We start from the raw sequence: 22,347 nt of genomic DNA on the forward strand, positions 1-22,347 counted from the left end.
ACCGTGGAGGAAACACCCGGCATTATGTCTGTTTCAGGTTTTACAACAAAGTGGCATTTCACATTGAATAAGCATCTTTTTTGTAAAAAAAAAAAAAAAAAAAAAAAAAAAATCAAGAATTTGTTTTCTTCTTTTTAAATTTTTTTAAATGTTTATTTATTTTTGAGAGAGAGAGAGAGAGAGAGGGTGGGAGAGGGGCAGAGAGAGAGGGAGACACAGAATCCGAAGCAGGCTCCAGGCTCTGAGCTGTCAGCACAGAGCCTGAAGCGGGGCTCAAACCCATAAGCCGTGAGATCATGACCTGAGCCGAAGTCGGATGCTTAACCGACTGAGCCACTTAGGGGCCCCTTGTTTTCTTATTCTTAAAAAAAATTTGGAAACAAATATTGCTTCACTCTGGGCCACAGTAGCCCAGTGCACATAAAGAGGCAAAGATACAATCTGTCTCTCCACAGGGTCAACACTTTCCACCAATAGCAAGTATCCCTTTGTCACAGACCTTAGAACTCTGCCATTTGGGCAAGTGAATCAAGAGGGCTTAGACAACAGCTGGGCAGATTTTAATGTGTTCATTTCTTTAGTTTTGTTCTTATTAAAAGTCTTGTGAGGGGTGTCTGGGTGGCTCAGTAGGTTAGGCGGCCGACTTTGGCTCAGATTATGATCTCACAGCCTTCTGGAACATTAGAGTTCCCGAGAATTTGAAACAGTCAACATTTTTCTCTGTTTTTGCAGGAAAATACTGGAAGTAAATAGGGGCATGGAATTCAATAGCTGGCTAGAAACGTTTTACATTCAGTTGTTTGGAAACATACCAATTCAGCTCCTTGAATCTTCTGGTTAGAAAGCACAGATTTAACCTACTGTCTCTTCAAACACACTAAGACCAAAAAAAAAAAAAAAAAAAGTCATTTGAGGATAATATAGTTTTGCATTAAAGGTGAGTCTGCTTGGTTAAGTGTCTGACTGGCTCAGGTCACCATCCCGCAGTTCGTGGGCTCGAGGTTCATGGGTTGGAGCCCCGCATCGGGCTCTGTGCTGACAGCTTCGAGCCTGGAACCTGCTTGGGATTCTGTGTCTCCCTCTCTCTCTGCCCCTCTGTAAGGGTTAAACTGTAGTGTAGGGCTAACCAGTAGCCTTAAGAAATAACAGCTTTGTTTTAACACTGTGGGTTAAGAGAGATAACAGCCTTATCCTATCAATCAAGGGATCCGAAGTTCAAGGAAAATCAACTGGCTTAGTGTTTGATTGGATTGGGGCAAGGGCATGTCTGAACTGTTTCCACCCCCATCTGGGAGCTATTCCTTTGCTCTGCTCCCAGGTAATGATAAGATGATGTGGTCAGCTATAAAAACTCTGTACCCTGGCTGTTCGGGACTGCACTCTGGTCAAGAGTGTCGGTCCCTATCGGTCGGCCTTGCCTCTCATGGCAGTGAATTTTACTGTGACTGTCACTGGTGCCCGTAGCATTCTGTTTCAGGAGTCGTGTGGATGCAACGCTGCTCACTTTAAATAGTTCATCTTTTTAAACCTAGCTTTCACCGATGACTTGAACTAAAAACAATTCGGCAACAAACTAGCCTACCTGCCTTCCCCACCCCTTAACCAGCCTGTGTCTGCACTGTAGTAGCCCGCCCGCCCTTCCCATGGCTCGCCCTACAGCCAGTTCCAGTAGATATACTGCCCAGGCCTGGGGCTAGGGAGAGAGCCCTTCCAATGTGTTCAGGCAGCCAGGTCCGGATGTGAACAGGGCACATCTGTGGCCCACGGCAACCGGGCGCCGGCGGCTTCAAGGGGAGACTTCGGGACCTGGCCAGGGCTCCCCGTCGCACCAGAAGTCATTGGCTTGTGGGGTCTCTAGGACACACATTTCTCGGGCGGGTCACAGGCCCAGCTGGGGCCTCCTTGTCCCAGAAGGGCTCCAGAACCGGTGATAGTGGCAGTCCGGGCCATCGTCTGGGTCATAGGGCCGGGCCCGAATGTCCAGGAAGGCAGCGGACCCGTCCACAGCATTGTGCAGGTGCGGGTTGTCCCGGTGCGGGGTGAGGACGCAGGGGCCGTGGGCGTGTGCTCAGCCTGTGAGCGTCGCACGCCCGTCCACACGGGGGCGACCCTCTCCGGGGCCTGCAGCAGCGGCCGCAGCTGCTGCTCTGGCCCACCGCCCACCTCCGGCTTGTCTATACCACATTTTTCCTATCCATTCATGTATCCGTGGGTATTTAGGTGAGGCAACCACTATTCTAACTTGTGCTACCATGAACTAGTTTTGTTCGCTCTTGAACTTCATACATAGTCCTGTCAGCTTCATCCAGGAGTTACGTGTCACAGTAATTTTTTTTTTCTTTAAAACAAAAATTTTTTTTAACGTTTATTTATTTTTGAGACAGAGAGAGACAGAGCATGAACGGGGGAGGGGCAGAGAGAGAGGGAGACACAGAATCTGAAACAGGCTCCAGGCTCTGAGCGGTCAGCATAGAGCCCTACGCGGGGCTCGAACTCATGGACCGTGAGATCATGACCTGAGCCGAAGTCGGCCACTCAACCGACTGAGCCACCCAGGCGCCCCAGTTTTTTTCTTTTTAAATACAGTAGATATCCAGTTGCACAGTACTATAACTCACTCATCCATTCATTTCCTGATGGGCATTTGTTGTTTCACATTCCGGGGGCTCTTATGAGTCAAGCTATCATGAACATTCTTGAATACATCCTTCAGCGGGAATAGGCAGCTGTGCCCATGTTTAGGATGGACCATGAGCAAAAAGAGGCTTTACCTGGGAAGGGGCATTAGGAAGACTTTTTATCCTGAAATCCACAAATTCTTGAAATGGTTGATGAGCATGAAGAAACGTTAGGACTTCCTACTGTCAGCGCAAACCTACACATGGGCCTCGATCTCACAAACCTTGAGATCATGATCTGAGCCGAAATCAAGAGTCGAATGCCCAATCAACAGAGCCACCCAGGCTCCCCTGAATCTCTTCATGTTCTCTGTTTGCTGCCAGAGTGAAAACGAAAGAACAGCGAGGCAGCCGTGGTCAGACGCTAAGGAGCGCTGGAGAGCTGAGCCTTGCTTCCTGGTAAAGGGCTTCTTTGGGCTTCTTTGGGCTTCTCTGGGCTTCAGAGGAAAAGAAGTGTTTATGTTAGATTCTGGGTCAGATTATCTTGGGTCTACCCCCTGCCTAGTGTTTCCTAATTTAAGACACTTCCTGTCAGCTCTTTTCCTCATTTGGTTTTGACCAATCACCTCTCTCCTCTGTCACATCAGCACAAGCAATGTCAAGAAATGCCAAAGACAACAAAGTAGGAATGTGTCATGGGCACACAGAGCTCTCTGATTTCTCAAGTGCTGATGCTCGCTCTGATGGGAAGCCCTCTGAGACACAGCGGGGGAGGCTCTTCGCAAAGGTGGAGGAAGCGTGGGAAGATACATTTTTTACTCCTTATCACTCACACACCCCTCCCTGAGCCTCACCTACCTCCCACCTCCCCTCAGCTCAGCTTGGACACTGACATTCACCGGTTGAACCCTGCCCCGTCCCTGTCCAGACATGTAGCCCTTGAACGGCAGGCTCAGGCGGCCAGAAGGAAGCTGGCTGAGTTCAATCCCAAGTGTCCATGGAGGCCCAGCCTCCTTTAAATCCTCACTGTTGAGACCTAGTTCCTTTTCTTTTTTAAATTTTTTTTAACTTTATCTTTATTTATTTTTGAGAGACAGAGAGAGAGTGTGAGTGGGGGAGGGGCAGAGAGAGAGGGAGACACAGAATCAGAAGCAGCCTCCGGGCTCTCAGCTGTCAGCACAGAGCCCGACGTGGGGCTTGAACCCACAAACCGTGAGATCATGACCCAAGCCGAAGTCAGCCGCTTAACCGACTGAGCCACCCAGGTGCCCCGAGACCTAGTTTCTAAAATTGGTCTTCTGCCTTCCTCCCTGCTCACCAATCCCCTTTGCTGCAGGGACTGAAGCCTAAACCCCAGTCTGCTTGGTTGAGGCAGGTGTGCCCTTCTCAGGCACCTTCCACCAGGGGTTAAAGCCAGACCCCGGTGCCTGCAGCTCTGTGCAGGCCCCTACCCTGTGAAAACAGATCATCTGGACCCACCGTGCTGCCACCCCTGTTCCAAGTCTTGTTATACACAAACCCTGGGCTCCTGCTGCTGTCCTACAACTCACAACAGGGGCCCTTTCTGGACAGTGGCCCCTGTCTGACTACTGATATGTGCCAAGCACGTTGGGACACTATTATTCGGTCAGCTTAGTTTTCACTTCAGGGCCCAGACTTAAAACAGAGCAGGCTGAACCTTGCTATTCTGTTGAACAACTAAAAGAGTTGAATCATTTCCCACATTAGTAACAGAGCTCCTCACTGAATCCTATATGGAGTGGGTTATTTTGATCATCAGAATCTTGATTTTGGAGTTCACAGAGAACCCCAGGAACTGTGACTTTAACCCCAAGATGCCAACTTTTCTAAACTGCTGTACCTCAAGGTGTGAAGTCTCTCTGGGTCAGCCTGGAGAGGAAGTTATACAGATGATAACGGCAATAGGAGAAAGAAATGAGTTCTTAAGGCCAGGGAGATGGTGGGACAGGACTAGTTAGTGGAGTCTGGTGCTGTCTGGCATGTAATAATAGTTTTCTCTGTCTCTATGTCTCTTACCATATATATATATGATTCTCATCAAAAAAAGTCCAGTGTGGGGTGCCTGGGTGGCGACTGAAGCGTCCGACTTCAGCCAGGTCACGATCTCGCGGTCTGTGAGTTCGAGCCCCGAGTCAGGCTCTGGGCTGATGGCTCAGAGCCTGGAGCCTGTTTCCGATTCTGTGTCTCCTTCTCTCTCTGCCCCTCCCCCGTTCATGCTCCGTCTCTCTCTGTCCCAAAAAAAATAAATAAACGTTGAAAAAAAAAATTAAAAAAAAAAAAAGTCCAATGTATTTATAATTTAATTCGCAATTGAAGATATTACTGACTAGAGAACTACCAGTTTGTCAAGACATTAATGAAAACTGGAACATCTACTTAAAATTAAAAAAAAAAAACTTTATTTGTTGAAATGTAATATTCCTATACAATAAAGTATATAAATCTTTAGGGTCAGCTTGATGTACTTTTTTTAATTAAAAAAATTTTTTTAATGTTTACTTATTTTTGAGAGAGACAGAGACAGACTGCAAGTGGGTTAGGGGCAGAGAGCGAGGGAGACACAGAATCCGAAGCAGGCTCCAGGACTTGAGCTGTCAGCACAGAGCCCGACGCGGGGCTCGAACTCACAAGCCGTGAGATCATGACCTGAGCCGAAGTCGGATGCTCAACCGACTGAGCCACCCAGGCGCCCCCCCCCTTTTTAAACATTTTTTTAATGTTTATTTATTTTTGAGAGAAAGAGAGAGACAGAGCATGAGCAGGGGAGGGGCAGAGAGAAGGGGAGACACAGAATCTGAAGCAGGTTCCAGGCTCAGAGCTGTCAGCACAAAGCCTGACACGGGGCTCAAACTCACGAACCTCGAGATCATGACCTGAGCCAAAGTCAGACACAACTGACTGGGCCACCCAGGCGCCCCTGCCTTGATGTACGTTTAAAAGTGAAATGCACCTGCATAATCACCTGTCAGGTCAAGTTATAGACCATTTCCTAATCAGTGTCCACTATTCTGACTTCTATTACCAAATATCAGTTTTGTCTGTTTTGAAATTTATGTAGAGTTCTAGAATATGTATTCTTCTGCGTCTGACAGTTTCTTCTTAACTTCCTATCCATAGGAATCATCCATGTTTTGTGTAGCAGTTTATTCCTTACCGATTTCTTTTCTTTTTAAGGTTTAGTTATTTTTCAGAGAGAGAGAGAGAGAGAGAGAGAGAGAATGCGTGGGGGAGGGGCAGAGAGAGGGAGGCAGCGAACCTGAATCAGGCTCTGCTCTGTCAGTGCAAAGCCTGACATGGGGCTTGAACCCATGAATCATGAGATCATGACCTGAGCTGAAGTCAGATGTTCAACTGACTGAGCCACCAGGCACCCTTCCTTATCAATTTCTATATAATTTTTTTTTATTTCTAAATACATCACACTATCATTTATCCTTGGAACTAAGCCAGGCGCCATAGGAGATATTAATATGTAAACAGATAAGTTAATTCACATGTCACTTTGCCGTATGGTCCTCTACCTTTGTGTTATGACTGTGGCTTCTGCAGAGCAAGAACTTATCTATACACAGAAGTGAGTGTGAATACAAAGTTAACCAAACACGAGTTAAACCAAAATACATATATTCCTAGCTCATTTTCCTCTCAACTAAATAAAAAATAAAAATAAAAATGCAGGCACCCACTCCATTCCACCTGACACAGAAGGAAGTCTGATGGAAAGAATGCAAAGGAAGGGTTAGAAGATCATGTATTAGATTGGCAGCCAGATTGCCATTAATGTATTTTTTTTTTTGCCACCAAGGGTTGGTCTAACATCGCTGCTCTCTCATGATCCAGAGAAGAAACATCTGATAATGGAACAGCTATCAGAACATTACAAAAATTGTTGAGTACATGGTGCTATCCTCAGACAGCAAAGTTTTTTTATTTTCCATCAAAGGTCTGGGGGAACCATGGGCTAGATTGCAATAAGGCAACGCCCACCCCAGATGTGGATCTTAGCCCCTGCCCCACCTCAGGAGTAGATACTTGGTGCCCCTCCCCTCACTGCACTACTCTGCTGCTTATCCCAGCCTCCACCATCCCAACGTCAGGGTGACCCCTGCCCTAGTGTGGGGGGTGTGTGTTCCACACTGAGAAAGTGCATCATTTCTGTGTAGAGACAGATCAGTGGACAGGGGCTGGGGTGAGACCCGTGGGTCACCTGTCCCAAGTCCTTACCGGACTGCATCCTCCCCCACAGCCAGAGGCCAGCCTGCGATACACTTACCCAATTTTCTTGAGATGCTGCAGCAGATGACAATGATAACTGAGCTGATGACAATCACTCCTAGGATGATGCACGCAATTGATGACATGGGTAAAGACTGGTCAGCATCTGGGACCTTTTTTGGTGGTACTAAAACAAACAAAAAGCGAAAGCCCTGTCAAACCTGAAAAAACACCTTCCTGGTGCTTGCCAGGTGGGGCGGGGATGGGTGAAATAGACAAAGGGGATTAAGGGTCCGCTTATTCCGACGAGCACGGAGTAATGTATAGAATTGTTGAATCATTATATGGTACATCTGTACAATAATATACAGTATATACGAATTGCATTTCAGTAAAAAAGAAAATACCTTCCTGAGCACCTTGTCACCCCCAAATGTGTTGATTCATTATGTGGCAGCCAGTCTATCAGGTGGTGGGGTCTAAAGATGAACAGGGAGTTGTGCCCTGTCCTCACGGAGCGCATATTTCTACTGAGGGAGGCAGCTGATGTCCATCTGGTTATCAGACCGTTTGACATGTTCTCTGTGGACAGATCTATTTGAGGTGATGGCATCAGGGGTGCTTAGTTCTGTGGGGGGGGGGAGGGTTGGTGAAGGCTTCATTAGAAGTGACCTTTGCTCTGGGTCAAGAACAGGTAAGACAGAGGGAGAAGAGAAGGCTCAAGCCCAGGGATGCACGTAGATTTGGGGGCCCACCTAGCAGTCCGGGGTGACCGGATCATTGGTTAGTGGGAAGGGGGCCCCTGTGCAGAGGGAGGTGGCAGGGAACAGGGGATGGTGGAGGTCCTGTGGCAGTCACTGACTCTCCAGTCCACCAAGAGGCCAGTTGATGGATCCTTCCCATCTTTAATTGCACACACATGCTCTATCCACACAGGGAAGGCATTAGACCTTTAAAGAGATGTACTGCATCCTCCTCCCCCTGCTCAGTTACCTGGGGGCTCTAGCATTTTCTCCCAGTGTTCTAAGAATTCCCTAAGCCAGTGACGGCAGTCTCCCATTGAGATCCTCCTGAAATAGTCTGCCAGTCCCTTGTTCTCCCACTCCTCCTTGACGCCTCTGGCTCCAGGACTCGTGACTGTCCAGGTCATGTTCATCGCGTCAAAGAGGAGGGCTGGCTGCCCGTTGATGTTGAAGTGCCAGGACGCAGCGGTGCCTCGTTCTGCTTCACACTGACAAGACGGCTGGATGTGCAGGGTGGGGGGACCTGCAATTCACGCCCAAAGTCATTGGCTTGGACTCCTTTAGCGCCGTCGCCTCCCAGTAGGTCCACCGTGTCTCTTAGGCGGGACCAACGTTCAGTTCTTGTCCCAGAGCCCCTTCCCTGCCTGTGCTGGCTCCTCCCTCTCTTGCTGACTATCTCCACCTCCCTACCCCCTTCTCCTACTCACCTGGTCACACTGTTCTCCAGTTTGATGTCAGACACAATCATCCTGAGCTCTTGCCCCACCTCTCCCAGCATCTGGGTCAATTCTGTCCATGCTTCGGTGGCATTTACTTTCGCCCCCAGGAGACCCAAAGGTTTCATCTTGCTGCTGTCACTGTCATACTGAAAGACAGGCTTTTTGTCCACTGAGGCCTGCACTTCATACCAAGGGTGTCCGGGTCCAGACTGAGATTTGACGGTGAGGTCAAGGCAGAGAGAGTGAGTATCTGTGAGAGAAAAAGGGAGCCGAGGCCCCGACGCTCACTCAGAAGGTCCTTCTGCAGAGGGAGGGGTCTCCACTCCAGCTCCTCAACCTTCTGCATCCTTAGTCCCCACCTCTTGCCGCCTGAGCTTTAGCAAAGTGTCTGGATGCCATAGACCCCTCGGACACACAGGCTGTCACCCGGAGGATATGTCTGGCAAGTATTTTTAGTGACTTCTGCCAAGGTCTCAGGTAATAAAAGTACAAGGCAGTGTCTGCCCTCCTGGGACTTGAAATCTAGCCGAACAGACAGGACTTGGAACCGAAAAGACACCACAGGACACATGGCTAATTCAGGATGGTTCCCGAGTAACCGGCAGAGGCTTCCTGGAAGAGGAGGTGGGACTCAGCAGGAGAGGGAGAGCTGGGAATTGGGAGCACAGTACAGGCAGAAGCCTCGGGCCGGGGTCCCCGTCCTTAAGCACACAGGGACGGGCACCCACTTGCCTAAAACCTGGGGAAGACCCTCTCCTTCCTCCCTGCTCTCATCTCCCCAGCCAGGTTCCCAGATCCCAGGACACTCACGGTCCAGTGTCTTTGGGTTCGTACCGGCGGCAGCATTGACAAAAGTAAATGTGCAGCGTGGTATGCCAGCGACATTGCTGATGTGCACGCCTTGGAGGGTAATCAGCAAGAAGTAGCCGTGGGCCACTTTCCAAAGTCATCACACCCGGTGGCCCTGCTGAAATCCGGCAGAAGTAAGGTGTACCGCGGGAGAGTTCTGTACGTATTCAAAATAGAGCTAACCATTAAAAAACAAGAGAGAGAGAGAGGATGGTCCAAAACAAAGTTCACTTGGAAAATCCCTCTCCACTTTCCTCAAAATCCCTCTGGTGTGAGTGGGATCGGTGGCAGGTGCGTGAGCTCCTTTCCCCTCTCCGCCCACCAACTGCCTCTTTCTGTCTTCCATCTCCTCCTCCTTCTTCCCACATTTTCTCCCCTCTCTCGTCTCCCTTCTCCCACCCCATCCTTATCTACTCCAGCTCTTCCCTCATCACTGATTGACTTTCACTCTCACCAAGTACACACGGGTTCATCGAACGAGCTGGAGACACCTAGCACCTGGTCTATCATCAAAGACGGTTTTTACATTCGAGTCCAGCGATCCTGTGGGAGCCAAGACTTGTGGAGCCGAGCCAAGCCAAGCAGTTTCTCATCAGAAAAAGTCTTGGGGCTCTGAGTTTTGAGTTGTGAAAAGCAGTCTAAAAACAAAGCTTTGGTGTCACTTTGAAATTTCCCACATCACTCGAAAGTTCCCCTCACAACTAAATGCTTTGAAGCCCATTCCCCTCACTTTTACAACCGGTCTACCTCTCCATCCAACAGCTTGGCCAGCTTGGGCTGCTCTAACAGACCAGCATGTGCCAGGCGACTTAGAAAACTAACCTTTATATCTCACCGTTCTGGACGCTGGAGAGTCCAAGATCGAAACACCGACAGGTCCTGTGTCTAGTGAGGATCCTTTTCCCGGCTTGTGGACAGCAGTTTTCTCCTTGTGTCTTCACCATGCAGAGAGAAGCAGGCGATAACAAGCCCTTGTTTTTTAATAGCCTACAGAGACCTCACCCTCATTTCCTAATTACTCCCGAATGACTCATCATCTAATATCTTCATGTTGAGGATTTCAACATATGAGTGAGAGGCCTGAGAAAATTGAAACTTAAAAGCTTAAGTTACGGGAAACTGAAACCTAACCAAGCTTAACCAGCTTGTTCCGCTTCTGTACAATTGCTTGGCGCGCCCATGTATTCCCGATCAATCATTATTGCCATTATTGCCTGGCACATCCGTATATTCTTGATCAACCATTGTTACTTGGCACATCCGTGTACTCCTGATCAATCATTGTTGTTTGGCACATCCGTGTATTCCTGATCAATCACTGTGATACCCATACCCCCGGTTGTGGTCTGACCTAAAGGCAGGAACCAATCGAATACTGTTAAGTGTCCAACTTTAAACACCAACCAATCGCAGCTCTGTAACTGTGGAAAATTCCAGATTTTCCCATGACTTGTTTGTACCTGTCTATAAAAGGGGTGTAAAAACCTCTCTCAAGGCCTCTTGGCGTCACCGGCAACGGGGGCGCAGAGGTCCAGGTTCGAACCTGCAATAAATGACCCTTGCTGCTTAGCTTTGACTCTGGACTCTGGTGGTTCGTTTTTGGGGGTCTCTTAGACTCTGGGCGTTTCATGAGTTTTGGAGGGACGCATTCAGTCCATAACACCATCTGTCCACCTCATATGTAAATTCCCACTGTGTGCCTGGCATTCTGCCGGTTATTTAAAAGGCAAGTCAGACCCATTTGGTATTGTCTTGTGAATCAGACTCTGGGCCTTCCCCGATGCTTGGTTAAGTGGGTCTGTACCACTGGCCTTCCTTTAACTAGATCAAACATGTTGGAGTAGGCAGTAGGTTTTTAACCAGACACGTGGAGGCCCCTAATAAGAAAGTCATGGCCAGCTGTCAGGAATGTCAGAGGCCTGCCTGACAGCACTCCACAGAAGCAGGATCAAACCAGCCAGGCCCAAGATGGCAGGTGCCATGAAAACAAACACTTGACCAGAAATGAAGAAAGAGAAGGAAACTCTGTATCCCCAAACTAAGTAATAAATATTCCACCCCTGGTTAACAACTGTCAATAAAAGAAATTCAGCCCCCCAAGGGCATGCCGCTGTGCTCTCTCTCTTCTGTCTCCGTCTCTCACTTAAAAAAAAATTTTTTTTAATGTTTATTTATTTTTGAGAGAGAGAGAGAAACAGAGCACAAGCAGGGGAGGGGCAGAGAGAGAAGGAGACACAGAATCTGAAGCAGGATTCAGGCTACGAACTGTCACCGCAGAGCCCAACATGGAGCTCGAACTCATGAACCACGAGATCATGACCCGAGCTGAAGTCGGATGCTTAACTGACTGAGCCACCCAGGTGCCCCTGCCTCATTTTTAAACTGGGTTATTTCCTCCATATTATTCCATGTAAGTGTTCTTTATATATTCTGGATACCAGCCTCTTACCAGATGATGAAGGAGCATAAGTCAGGCTGAGGGCAAAGTACAAGCTAGCACACTCTCCCCACCCCAGATGGGATGTGTGTGAAGTTCCTCAGGCACCCCTGGCTCCCCAAGAACAAAGGAAAGGAAAGAAAACAAATGGTTAACTGCTTTGATATATTATCTTAAGCTGAAGGCTCTTGAAAAACAGCCAACGCAGGGAGCGGTTGTCTTTGAACTCCCTTTATCTGCCAAAAGGGACTCAATTGTCAACAACCTTTTGGCAACCAGAGAGGGTTGACTCATTATCACTGGAGAGGAGACTAGAAGTTGACACCCACACCCAGCTTTGTCACAAACTATTCTTCCTCTTCTCTATTCTTATTTTTTTTAACATTAAAAAAAAATTTTTTTTTAAGTTCATTGATTTATTTTTGAGAGAGAAAACACAAGCAAGGGAGGGGCAGAGAGAGAGGGAGACAGAATCTGAAGTAGGCTCCAGGTTCTGAGTTGTCAATGCAGAGCCTGATGTGGGGCTTGAACCCACAAACTGCAAGATCATGACCTGAGCCAAAGTGGGATGCTTAACCAACTGAGCCACCCAAGCACCCTGAGAGAGAGAGAATCATAAGCAGGCTTCATGCTGAGCATGATCCTGGGATCATGACCTGACCTGAAATCAAGAATCAGACACTCAATGGACTGAGTGACCCAGAGGCCCCTACCCAGATTTTTTTTTGATTGGATGCTCGAACTTTGTTAACTGTATGTATTTTTTTTAGGAAGTCAGGAATAAATAACTGGACACAAAAAATAGCAGTCTCTGCTATCTTGTTTTGTTTTTTATTTCCGGAGCTGACCCTAAGGAACCCATTGCTTTCAGATCCAGAGCAGAGTAGGAGATACAATTAGAAGATAATAATGGAAAAGAAAAGAAGTATCAGCCTAATTTTTTGCCATTCCATGAACAAGAGCAATTATAAAGTTTTTATAAATCATAAAGTTTTTAGGGGTGTGTTTGTGCGCAACTTTGAAGTTGAAAAACTGGCTTCTGAGCCCTAAAGGGAGTGGCTCACTTTGGGCTGCAGGTTCTCCCACATATGGGATCTTGATCCCACCCAACAGAAGCCACTTAAAGATACATTTGACAACATAAGGATTCCTTTTGCCTTAGACCTCAGAGAGTGTGAGTAGGCTTATGGTAAAGAGAACCTTTCACTTGTGATAAAAATGGACCCTAAAGGTATCATCAAATCTTCTATAATAGTAATTATTATTATTAATATGAAACATAAACACGTATGATAATATAATAGTAAGTACCAATTGTAATGATTTCAAAGTTTGCCACTTTCATGTACATGATTTTATGTGGCCGTCACCGAGATTTTAAGATGGACACGTGACTCTTACTCCTGCCTTTGGGACAGTGAAAGGGAAGTCAATATAGAATGACATCCAGCCCACATGTTGCATGGGAGAGATAATGAGGGAGAGGTGGCAGGGACAGCGTTTCTCAGGAACATTCATTTCCAATCCTCCCAGCACTGCCAAAGATTCCCCCTCTACTGATGGGGAAAAAAACCAAACCCCGACCTTGATAGGGAAAAATGATGTTATATGATGGCCGACAGAGGGGGCATCTCCAGTCCTCGCCCGAAGACTCTCCTTCCGGGTTCTTCTTCCTGCCCCGCTTACCACGTGTGCCAAATTGCCAACTAATGTGGAAGAAACAGACTGTAAATTGTCCGCTATGTTTATGCTCAGGACTCAGATCTTTGGAGAGACCGTCTCCCTGGAGTCCAACGATGTAAATAAACCTCTGATCCTCCAAGATCCCCGAGTGCTGCTTGGTTCTTCTGTCAGTGACGCAGCCTGGTTCCCTAACACTCTAATTTCACAAGAGGGTCCTTTGGAGAAAAGTGGAAATGACTTAATGTGTTTACTGTTAACACTGGTGGTTTCTGTGGTGTGAGATGAGAATAGCGGAGGGGAGTACTCACTTCTGTACTTTATAAGACTTCGTATCGGTTGAAATTTTTATAATTAAAAAGATTTTATAATGAGTCATAGAGCATTTTTCATTTTAAAAAAACAAGCTCTGATTCTGCGACAGCTGTAATAAAGGAATATGATTTATCCCTCAACTTAGATGAAAAATACAAAAAAATAAATAAAAAAAAAAAGAAACAAGGTGCTTTGGACAGCAGATAACAGGCAGTGCAGGACCCAGGACAAGGGACACTAAGGAAGTGATCCTTCTGACTGTGTTGGCTTCCTGCCCGGAGAGGGATTCCAGACTGCAGGGCTGGGAGGGGAACCCAAAGGGAGCCTGGAAATCTCTCCGAGCAGAGAAAGTGGCATTGAGAATTTAAAGGGGCCAGGTGGCTAGAATCCACAGGGCGGAGTACCAGAGAGGAGAGAGCTACAGGGTAAGAGATCTGGAGGTGTGCAGAAGGGTCTTCTGAGCCCTCACCCCAGATCGTGCATCCATCATATAGAAATGATTAATTACCTTACTTCCCATGCTTGTGAGGGTTAAGGGAAGCAAAGCATTTGAAGCACCTGGAACAATGGCAAAGGCATGGTATAGACTCTATAACTGTTGGCCAGCACTATTTTCTTTTAGTCCATTGGTCCATCGTATCATGAAGTTTTAGAGTTCGATTCTGTCATCCAATATACCTTTTTAAAAAAAGTTTATTCATTTTGAGAGAGCGAGAGCGAGAGCATGCACATGAGTGAGGGGAAGAAAGGGAATCCCAAGAAGGTTCTGTACTGCCGGCGTGGAACCCAATTAGGGGCTCGAACTCTTGATCATGACCTGAGCCAAAATCAAGAGTCAGATGCTTAACCTCCTGAGCCACCCAGGTGGCTCATCTAACATACTTTGTATCCCTTTTGGCTTTGTAGCACCTTAGAGGACAATCGTGTCTTCTGTCTTTATCTAAGAAATTGATTTAAAATACGGATTATGAGGGGTTCTTGGGTGGCTCCATCAAATGAGCATCAGACTTTTGATTTCTGCTCAGGTCATGATCTCAGGGTTACGGGATCAAGCCCTATGTAGGGCTCCACGATGAGTGTGAACCCTCCATTGACCTTTCCTCTGCCAGGAAGACTATGAGACATGGTTGGCTGCCACCATTGTGGCCGGCTCCACCATTTTTTACTCCTTATCTCTCACACACCCCTCCCTGGGCCTCACCTACCTCCCACCTCCCCTCAGCTCAGCTTGGACACTGACTTTCACCAGTTGAACCCTGTCCCGTCCCTGTCCAGACATGTAGCCCTTGAACAGCAGGTTCAGGCAGCCAGAAAGAAGCTGGCTGAGTTCAACCCCAAGTGTCCGTGGACGCCCAGCCCCCTTTAAATCCTCACTGTTGAGACGTGGTTTCTAAAACTGGTCTTCTGCCTTCCTCCCTGCTCCCCAATCCCCTTTGCTGCGGGGACTGCAGCCTAAACCCCAGCCTGCTTGGCTGAGGCAGGTGCATCCTCAGGCGCCTTCCACCAGACCCCTGTGCCTGCAGCTCTGTGCATGGCCTCCCCTACCCTGTGAAAAGTGATCATCTGGACCCGCCATGATGCTGCCCCTGCCCATATCTAGGTATGTCCATTCCCTGGGTTCCTGCTGCCACCCCAGTACTCACCAGGTGAGCCTTAAGGCAGCAGCCTGGTCTGACTTAAACCATAACTTGCCAAGCATGTTCACATTTCACCTCAGAGTCCAGCTTTAAAATAGAAATAAGCCTGAACCTTGTTAGAGGTGCCAGCCCTTTCCCACTGCCCCAAGACAGTAAGGCTTCATCAGGACTTAGAGGTGAGCCTGCCCAGGTCAAGGTTACTCTGCTATAGGAGGCCCTTACTTTTTTTTTTTTTTCTTTTTCTGAGAAGGAGAGAGATTGAGGGAGCAAGTGAGCACAAGTGAGTGAGGGGCAGAGAGAGAGAGAATCCCATGAAGGGGAGAGAGAAGGAGAGAGAGAGTCACTTCATAACCCAGTGCAGCTCTTCCTGCCCTCGGGTCCTGTCCCCCATGCTTTAGTAAAATCACCTTTGTGCACCAAAGATGGTCTCTGAGAATTCTTTCTTGGCCATGGGCTCTACGCTCCATTCCCATCCCCCCAAAACCTCATCACATCTGCATCAAGTTTACAAAGCATCTTGACTTGGAAGGCGGGAGGACCTTCTCTCCAACATCTACAGAGATCACTCAGGGGAGTCCTTACTGCCCAACATGGCCTTATGCTTCCTGTGCCCTGAACACCTATGTGCTTCTCTCCGTGCACGTCCCAAGCTGCTGCTCAAGTCCTGTTCTTATTGCCAATTGGGTTTCCTGGGTCCCTGGAGTTGGACCTTTCTGGTTTTTACTGAGAGCGGCCAAAGCCACCGGCCTCCCTCCCCCAAGACCCATTCTCCTCTTCACCCCCATGGTCTTCGGGGCCTGGTTCCCACCACTCTTTCCCCTGGGCCCACCCTTTCTCCAGCTGAATGTCCGTCAGGATCAGGATTGTCCTGAGTCCTTGCTTCACATCTTCCCTAGAGTTTGGCTCTGTCCTGACCACACTTTGGTGGCATTTACTTCTCCTCTAGGAGAGCCAAGGGTTCGAACCTGTTGCTGTCACTGTCACAATGAGGGGAATGTGTCACCGTCACTCACTGCCCTCTGCTGGAGCCCCTCACCTCACACCAGGCCTGGGCTGAGAGGTGACAGTGAAGTCGCAGGAAAGACCTTACGAGTCTGTGCGAGAAAAGCACAGATGACAGCTGGGAGGGGAGTGCCACAGACTCAATGCTTGTGTCCCCCCCAAATTGACATGCTGAAATCCCAACCCCCAGTGTGATGGTATTGGAAGGTGGGGCCTTTGAGAAGACAGGCCACGAATGGGACCGGTGCCCTTATAAAAAAAAACCTCGAGTTCCCCCGATCCTTCTACAGTGTGAGGGCACAGTAAGAAGACAGCTGTCAATGAGCCAGGTGGCAGGCCCTCACCAGACACCTGCCCAAGCCTTAATCTTGGACTTCCTAGACTCCAGAACTGTGGGGGAAAAAATTCTGTTGTGTATAAGCCAGCCAGTCTGTGTTCCATCAGACTGAGACAGGGAAGAAGGGAATTATCAGAATTATAGTCTCTGGGATGCCAGGAACCATCCTTCTCCTTCCCCTTCCCCTCCTCCTACTCCTCCTCCTCCTCCTTCCGTAAATTATTTATTTATTTATTTATTTTTGAGAAATAGAGAGAGCAAACAGAGGAAGGTCAGAGAGAGGGAGGGAGACAGAATCCCAGTCAGGGCAGATCCCGATTCGGGGCTTCAACTCATTGTTCCGGAACCAGGCTGGAACGCTGGCAGAAAAACCAAGTAGGACTTGGAGATCTTGGTGGATCGGAGATTTCTTTAACACCGGCGGGCTCCGAGGAGACCGTGTCTCCAAAGATCTGAGCACTGAATGCAAGCGGGAAGGGTAATTTATCATTGTCAGCCTCCATATTCATTGCGGGGGGGGGGGGGGGTGGTTTTCACACAGACGGCAAACAGGGCAAGAAGAACCCGGAAGAGGGGACTCCAAGCTAGAGACCAGAGCTTGTTTTCGTCCCATCGACCATCTTATGGTGGAAAACTTGATTTATTTTCCCAACACATGAACTGTGAGATCATGACCTGAGCCAAAATGAAGAGTCAGAGGCTTAACGGACTGAGCTACCCCGGCGGCTCTGGGTACCATTCTTCTGAAAGGCAGGACTGGTGGGTGCGAGGAAGGGAGGTGTCCTCTCCCTCGGTGCTAATTGATGCCTCCTTTTAAGCCTCCGATGTCCTGTAAGAGACACAAAAGAGCCCGCCTGGACGCTACCGAGTACTTTCCGGGTGTACATGCTGGTGCCAGCACAGAAGATCTAACAAATATTTGAGGAAGACGTCACCTGTTTTGGAAGAACAGGGCCAAGTGCAGGGAAGGCACAACAATAGCTGATCTTGTCTAAGCTTCAGCAGTTAATAACGTAGCCGGAAACAATGAAGCACCAAACAAAAAAAAATACACAAATATTATAAGTACCCTGGAGTTGCATGGTTTCTGGCCAAGAATAGCATTTCAGGAGGCCTGGGAGAACAGCCCTGAAGTGGGTGGAGGATGGGTGCGGTGTGCGATGTTAACTTTATAAGCCTCCTGACAAGTGTGCCCAGTAGAGCTGTTCACCAGCGCTGGCCCAGGGTCTGGAATTCTCTTTTCACCCGAGTGGATGTTGCTGCTCCAGGAGGGCGCCCCGGGACGCACTTGGCCCTGAGTGTCTAAGGGTGGGGCTCCCTGCTCAGGCAGTCCCCTCCCCATCCAGTCCAGCCACTGCCATCACGCCCCCGCCGCCCCCTCCCCCTTTAAGACGAACAGGGGGTAGGAGATCTCAGCAAATCCGGGGAGGAGGGGTAAAGTGGAAAGGCAGAAAGGTTGAGGAGCAGGGCGAGGGGGATAGAAAGGAGTTGTGGAGGGAGGACAGGAAGACTCCCCAACAAAGTGGGACGACAGCGATGGGGACATGGGCCCGGAGAGGGGCGAGCTTCCTGAGTGCTGGGCTCTCCGTACAGGGTTCAGGCAGGCACGCTTCTGAATGCCCTGCTTCATTTCCAGCACCCCCTTTTCCGGCTCCACCTCCCCTGCCTCCACCCCTTAGCCCGCTAGGAATCTACTCGCCTCCCCCACCCTCTCTCATTTCCTCTCCTCCCACCCAACACAGGCACATCCCCCTTCTGTTGGCGTTTTGCCCCCTCTACCTTCTTGTGCTGCAGGGGGATTATGTCCTTCTGCCCTTCGTAGGATGGAATGGATCGAAGGGAATATAATTGCTCAGGGGCTCTCTGAGGAGCAGAAACCCCGAGAGTGGAAAAACCAGTTCAGACCCTGGGCAAAGGCGGGACCTGCTGGGTGGAAGCAAGCTCTGGGGCGCCACCTAGCAACTGTCCCATCAGTCATCATCCGGGTGGGGATTCTTGAGTGTCAAGTCAAAAAAAAAAAAAAAAAAAAAAAAACCACCCAAAAGGATAAAAGGAATGTCACCAGCCACCCAGTTTTTCATTGTCCCTCTTCTGTTTTGGTCCCATAAGAATTTCACGGTGAAGCCGGTCTAGGTTGTTGATCCCGGAGGCCAGGACAAGTCCGAGGGGGCAGACGACCACCCATGCCTCCTTAGTAGCATTCCTACCCGAATTGTCACCCACAAGGAGCCTACCCTTCCCATACCCACTTTCACTTCCCACGCTTTCACCTCCGTAGTCAGACACACACGCACCCCGACATCCCACACTGTGCACGATAACCCACCCTCCACCCCGACTGTCCCTCTCCATACCGGGGGGCTGCTCCCCAACACCCTTCAGATAAACACATCCCCCCACTTATTCTTCATTTCTTACTCATCCTCCTTCCACGCACATACAAATCACCCCTCCTCGTGCCTTCCACACAGAAGGTCTTCTCACACCCCCCTTGACCGCCCTGCACACCCATTCCCCCACCACGCATACTTTCTCCCACAGGCACGAGCCCGCTTGCCCCCACCCTCTGCAAAGACACACTGGCTTCCCCCTCCCCACCTACCTTTGCTCCCTCACACCCGATCCACACTCCTTCAACACATCTTCTGCCCATCTTCTACCAAATTCTTCCACACGAAAGATTCCAACACACTTCCACTGTCATCTCCAGAAACATTGGTGTCACAGACACTTCCCTGACACACAGGTCCTCATACACACATGGTCCCACCCAAGCGCATCCTACCCCCTCACTCTGCATACACACACGCCTTCCCCTTCCATCCCACGCTGACCTGTGCAGAGTCGAAAATACAATCGTTTCTCAACACACTTCTGGGAAATACTAGACACACACACACACACACACACACACACACACACACGGCAACAACAACAAAACTCCCCAGAGTTCTCTCACACAAGTTGTAGTTGCCCCTCACACACACCCATATCAACCTTAAAAGTGAAAGAGCCATGGGAATGCAAACTGGTGCAGCCACTCTGGAAAGCAGTATGGAGGTTCCTCCAAAACTTAAAAATAGAACCACCCTATGACTCAGCAATTGCACTACTGGGTATTTATTTAAGGGATACAGGTGTGCTGTTTCGAAGGGACACAGGCACCCCCATGTTTATAGCAACACTATTAACAATACCCAAGGTTAACAACTCAGGCAATAATAGATGTTGGCAAGGATGAGGAGAAAGAGGATGTCTTTTGCATTGTTGGTGGGAATGCAAGCTGGTGCAGCCACTCTGGAAAACAGTATGGAGGTTCCTCAAAAAACTAAAAACAGAGCTACCCTACGACCCAGCAATTGCACTACTAGGCATTTATCCATGGGATACAAGTGTGCTGTTTCGAAGGGACACATGCACCCCCGTGTTTATAGCAGCACTATCGACAATAGCCAAAGTATGGCAAGAGCCCAAATGTCCATCGATGGATGAATGGATAAAGAAGATGTGGTGTATATATACAATGGAGTATTACTCGGCAATCAAAAAGAAGGAAATCTTGCCATTTGCAACTACGTGGATGGAACTGGAGGGTATTATGCTAAGTGAAATTAGTCAGAGAAAGACAAAAGTCATATGACTTCACTCACATGAGGTCTTTAAGAGACACAACAGATGAACATAAGGGAAGGGAAACAAAAATAGTATAAAAACAGGGAGGGGGACAAAACAGAAGAGACTCATAAATATGGAGAACAAACTGAGGGTTGGTGGAGGGGTAGTGGGAGGAGGGATGGGCTAAATGGGTCAGGGGCACTAAGGAATCTACTCCTGAAATCATTGTTGTACTAGATGCTAACTTGGGTGTAAATTTAAAAATAAATAAATTAAAATTAAAAAAAGTAAAATAGCCAGCTATTTTATTAGCGAAACAAGTTTATTGAGGAAGGGCAGAGGAGGGGAGCTTGGGTGGCTCAGTGGACTTAGCCTCTGACTCTTGGTTTCAGCTCAGATCCTGATCTCACGGTTTCGTTTCCCTCTCTCTGCCCCTTCCCAACTCCTGCTATCTCTGTTCTCTCTCAAAGTAAATAAATAAACTTAACAACAACAAAAAAGGAATTGCAATTTGGAACAAGCCACCTATGGCAACCCACAGGCAAGTCTGCAGGGAGAAAGGGAAGGTCGGCTTTTATTAGGGCTAAGTAGGAATCAGGGGAGGGTTATTTTGAACAGTTTCATTGGAGAAGGGCAAGCATTTGAGGTTGTGGAGATTTCTCCTTGGCTGGTGGTACTCAGTGGGTTGTTGCTGGGGCAGGGGAAGATCTTCCTTCTTTTTCTTAAAAGCGGGAGATCAATTCCTGTGTGAAAGCGGCTGCCTTTGTAGAGACAAGCGTGATCTTCCTGCCCCCTGCTGGTTATGCAGCCTGCAAGGAATGATAGGTGCAGGACAGCGTTCCCTTCAGGGCTTCTGACTCCATTTTAAATGAGGATTTTTTTCTTTGTACTCCTTTTCACACCCAACACACTCTCCCAGTGTACACACTCACCCTTCCTCAGTCACAAATAAGTTAGTGTCAAAGCCACACATGCACTCTCCTCTCTCCTGCCCCCTCCCATCATGCACACCTCTCTTTCTCTCTATCTCTCACTTACAGACACACACACACACACACACACACACAGACACCTGACCAGTCATCCACTAGGCACAGGGTCCCTTGGCAGCCTCAGAGTCCGCACTAGGGCAGTTCTGCAATGAGGCTGGCTGGCTGCCAGGCACTCTGCCCAGGGCTAAGTCTGAAATCATTAGGTGTGTACCTAGAACATAGCTAGAGCAACATCTGCTCCTTTTTGATGTTGCAACCCTATTTCTTTTTTTTTTTTTTTAATTTTTAAAAATGTTTTATTTATTTTTGAGGCAGAGAGAGACAGAGCAAGAGCAGGGGAGGGGCAGAGAGAGAGGGAGACAGAGAATCCACAGAATCCAAAGTAGGCTCCAGGCTCCAAGCTGTCAGCACAGAGCCCAACGTGGGGCTCGAACCCACAAACTGTGAGATCGTGAGCTGAGCTGAAGTTGGTCGGCCCACCAACTGAGCCACCCAGGTGCCCCTCCAACCCTATTTCTAAAGCTGTTGTCCAAACCACTCTCCTACTGCCAGTATAGTCTTGACCTCACCCAGAGGTTAGGGAGAGCCACACCCTTCCCAGCTGCCTCCTCTCAGAGGACTGGACTCCAGCCACACCCCTCCAGCCCTACCCTTGGGAGTCTCTTCCTAATGAATGAACAGATCGTGGGGACCCACTTTGCAGCTGCCCCACCCAAGTCTGAGGACTGCTCACATCTTGTGATTCTCACCACCCACCATTGGCCCCTGCTGGATAGAGATGGGAGTCTGAATCAGACCAGAATTTTCTTTGCTCCCTTGTACACCAAAATTCACAGAGTGCCCTGTTCAACCCACTGCCTAGCTCTAAATCAGAAAGGGCACCAAGCCTTGGGGTAGACTAAAGACCCGCGAACTGTGTGGGCTCTGTAACTTAGAGCATGTCTTACTCAAGTGATGGCTCTATGAAGTAGGAGATCTTAGTCAACTGTTCTCAACCTGATGGGGAAAGGGCTCAGCGGAGTGTGACAGGGGTGAGAATAACAGTCTGCCCATGGTCAAGAGGCAGATACCACACCATGATTTTTTAATTATTTTTTTATATTAAATATAATTTATGGTCAAATTGGTTTCCATACAACACCCAGTGCTCATCCCAACAGGTGCCCT

The 22,347-nt window shown here is 48.6% G+C and overlaps 1 protein-coding gene and 1 long non-coding RNA gene across 2 annotated transcripts; both read right to left on the reverse strand.

Moving 5' to 3' along the window:
* Positions 1–2,489: 2,489 nt before the first annotated feature.
* LOC123609158 (retinoic acid early transcript 1E-like) lies at positions 2,490–9,262 on the reverse strand (the record flags this gene model as incomplete). The annotated part of the gene is made up of 5 exons (XM_045500004.1): positions 2,490–3,115; positions 6,913–7,041; positions 7,848–8,121; positions 8,304–8,566; positions 9,151–9,262. Coding segments are annotated over 5 exons (858 nt in total), but the record flags the coding sequence as incomplete, so codon positions are not given.
* Positions 9,263–16,964: 7,702 nt separating this feature from the next.
* LOC123609843 lies at positions 16,965–19,632 on the reverse strand. The gene is made up of 2 exons (XR_006717991.1): positions 18,353–19,632; positions 16,965–17,402 (listed from the first exon to the last, which is right to left on the reverse strand). It is a non-coding gene; the product is annotated as an uncharacterized LOC123609843 (long non-coding RNA).
* Positions 19,633–22,347: the final 2,715 nt, after the last annotated feature.

Source organism: Leopardus geoffroyi, chromosome B2 (genome assembly GCF_018350155.1).
Source record: "Leopardus geoffroyi isolate Oge1 chromosome B2, O.geoffroyi_Oge1_pat1.0, whole genome shotgun sequence".
In the NCBI taxonomy this organism is placed as follows: domain Eukaryota; kingdom Metazoa; phylum Chordata; class Mammalia; order Carnivora; family Felidae; genus Leopardus; species Leopardus geoffroyi.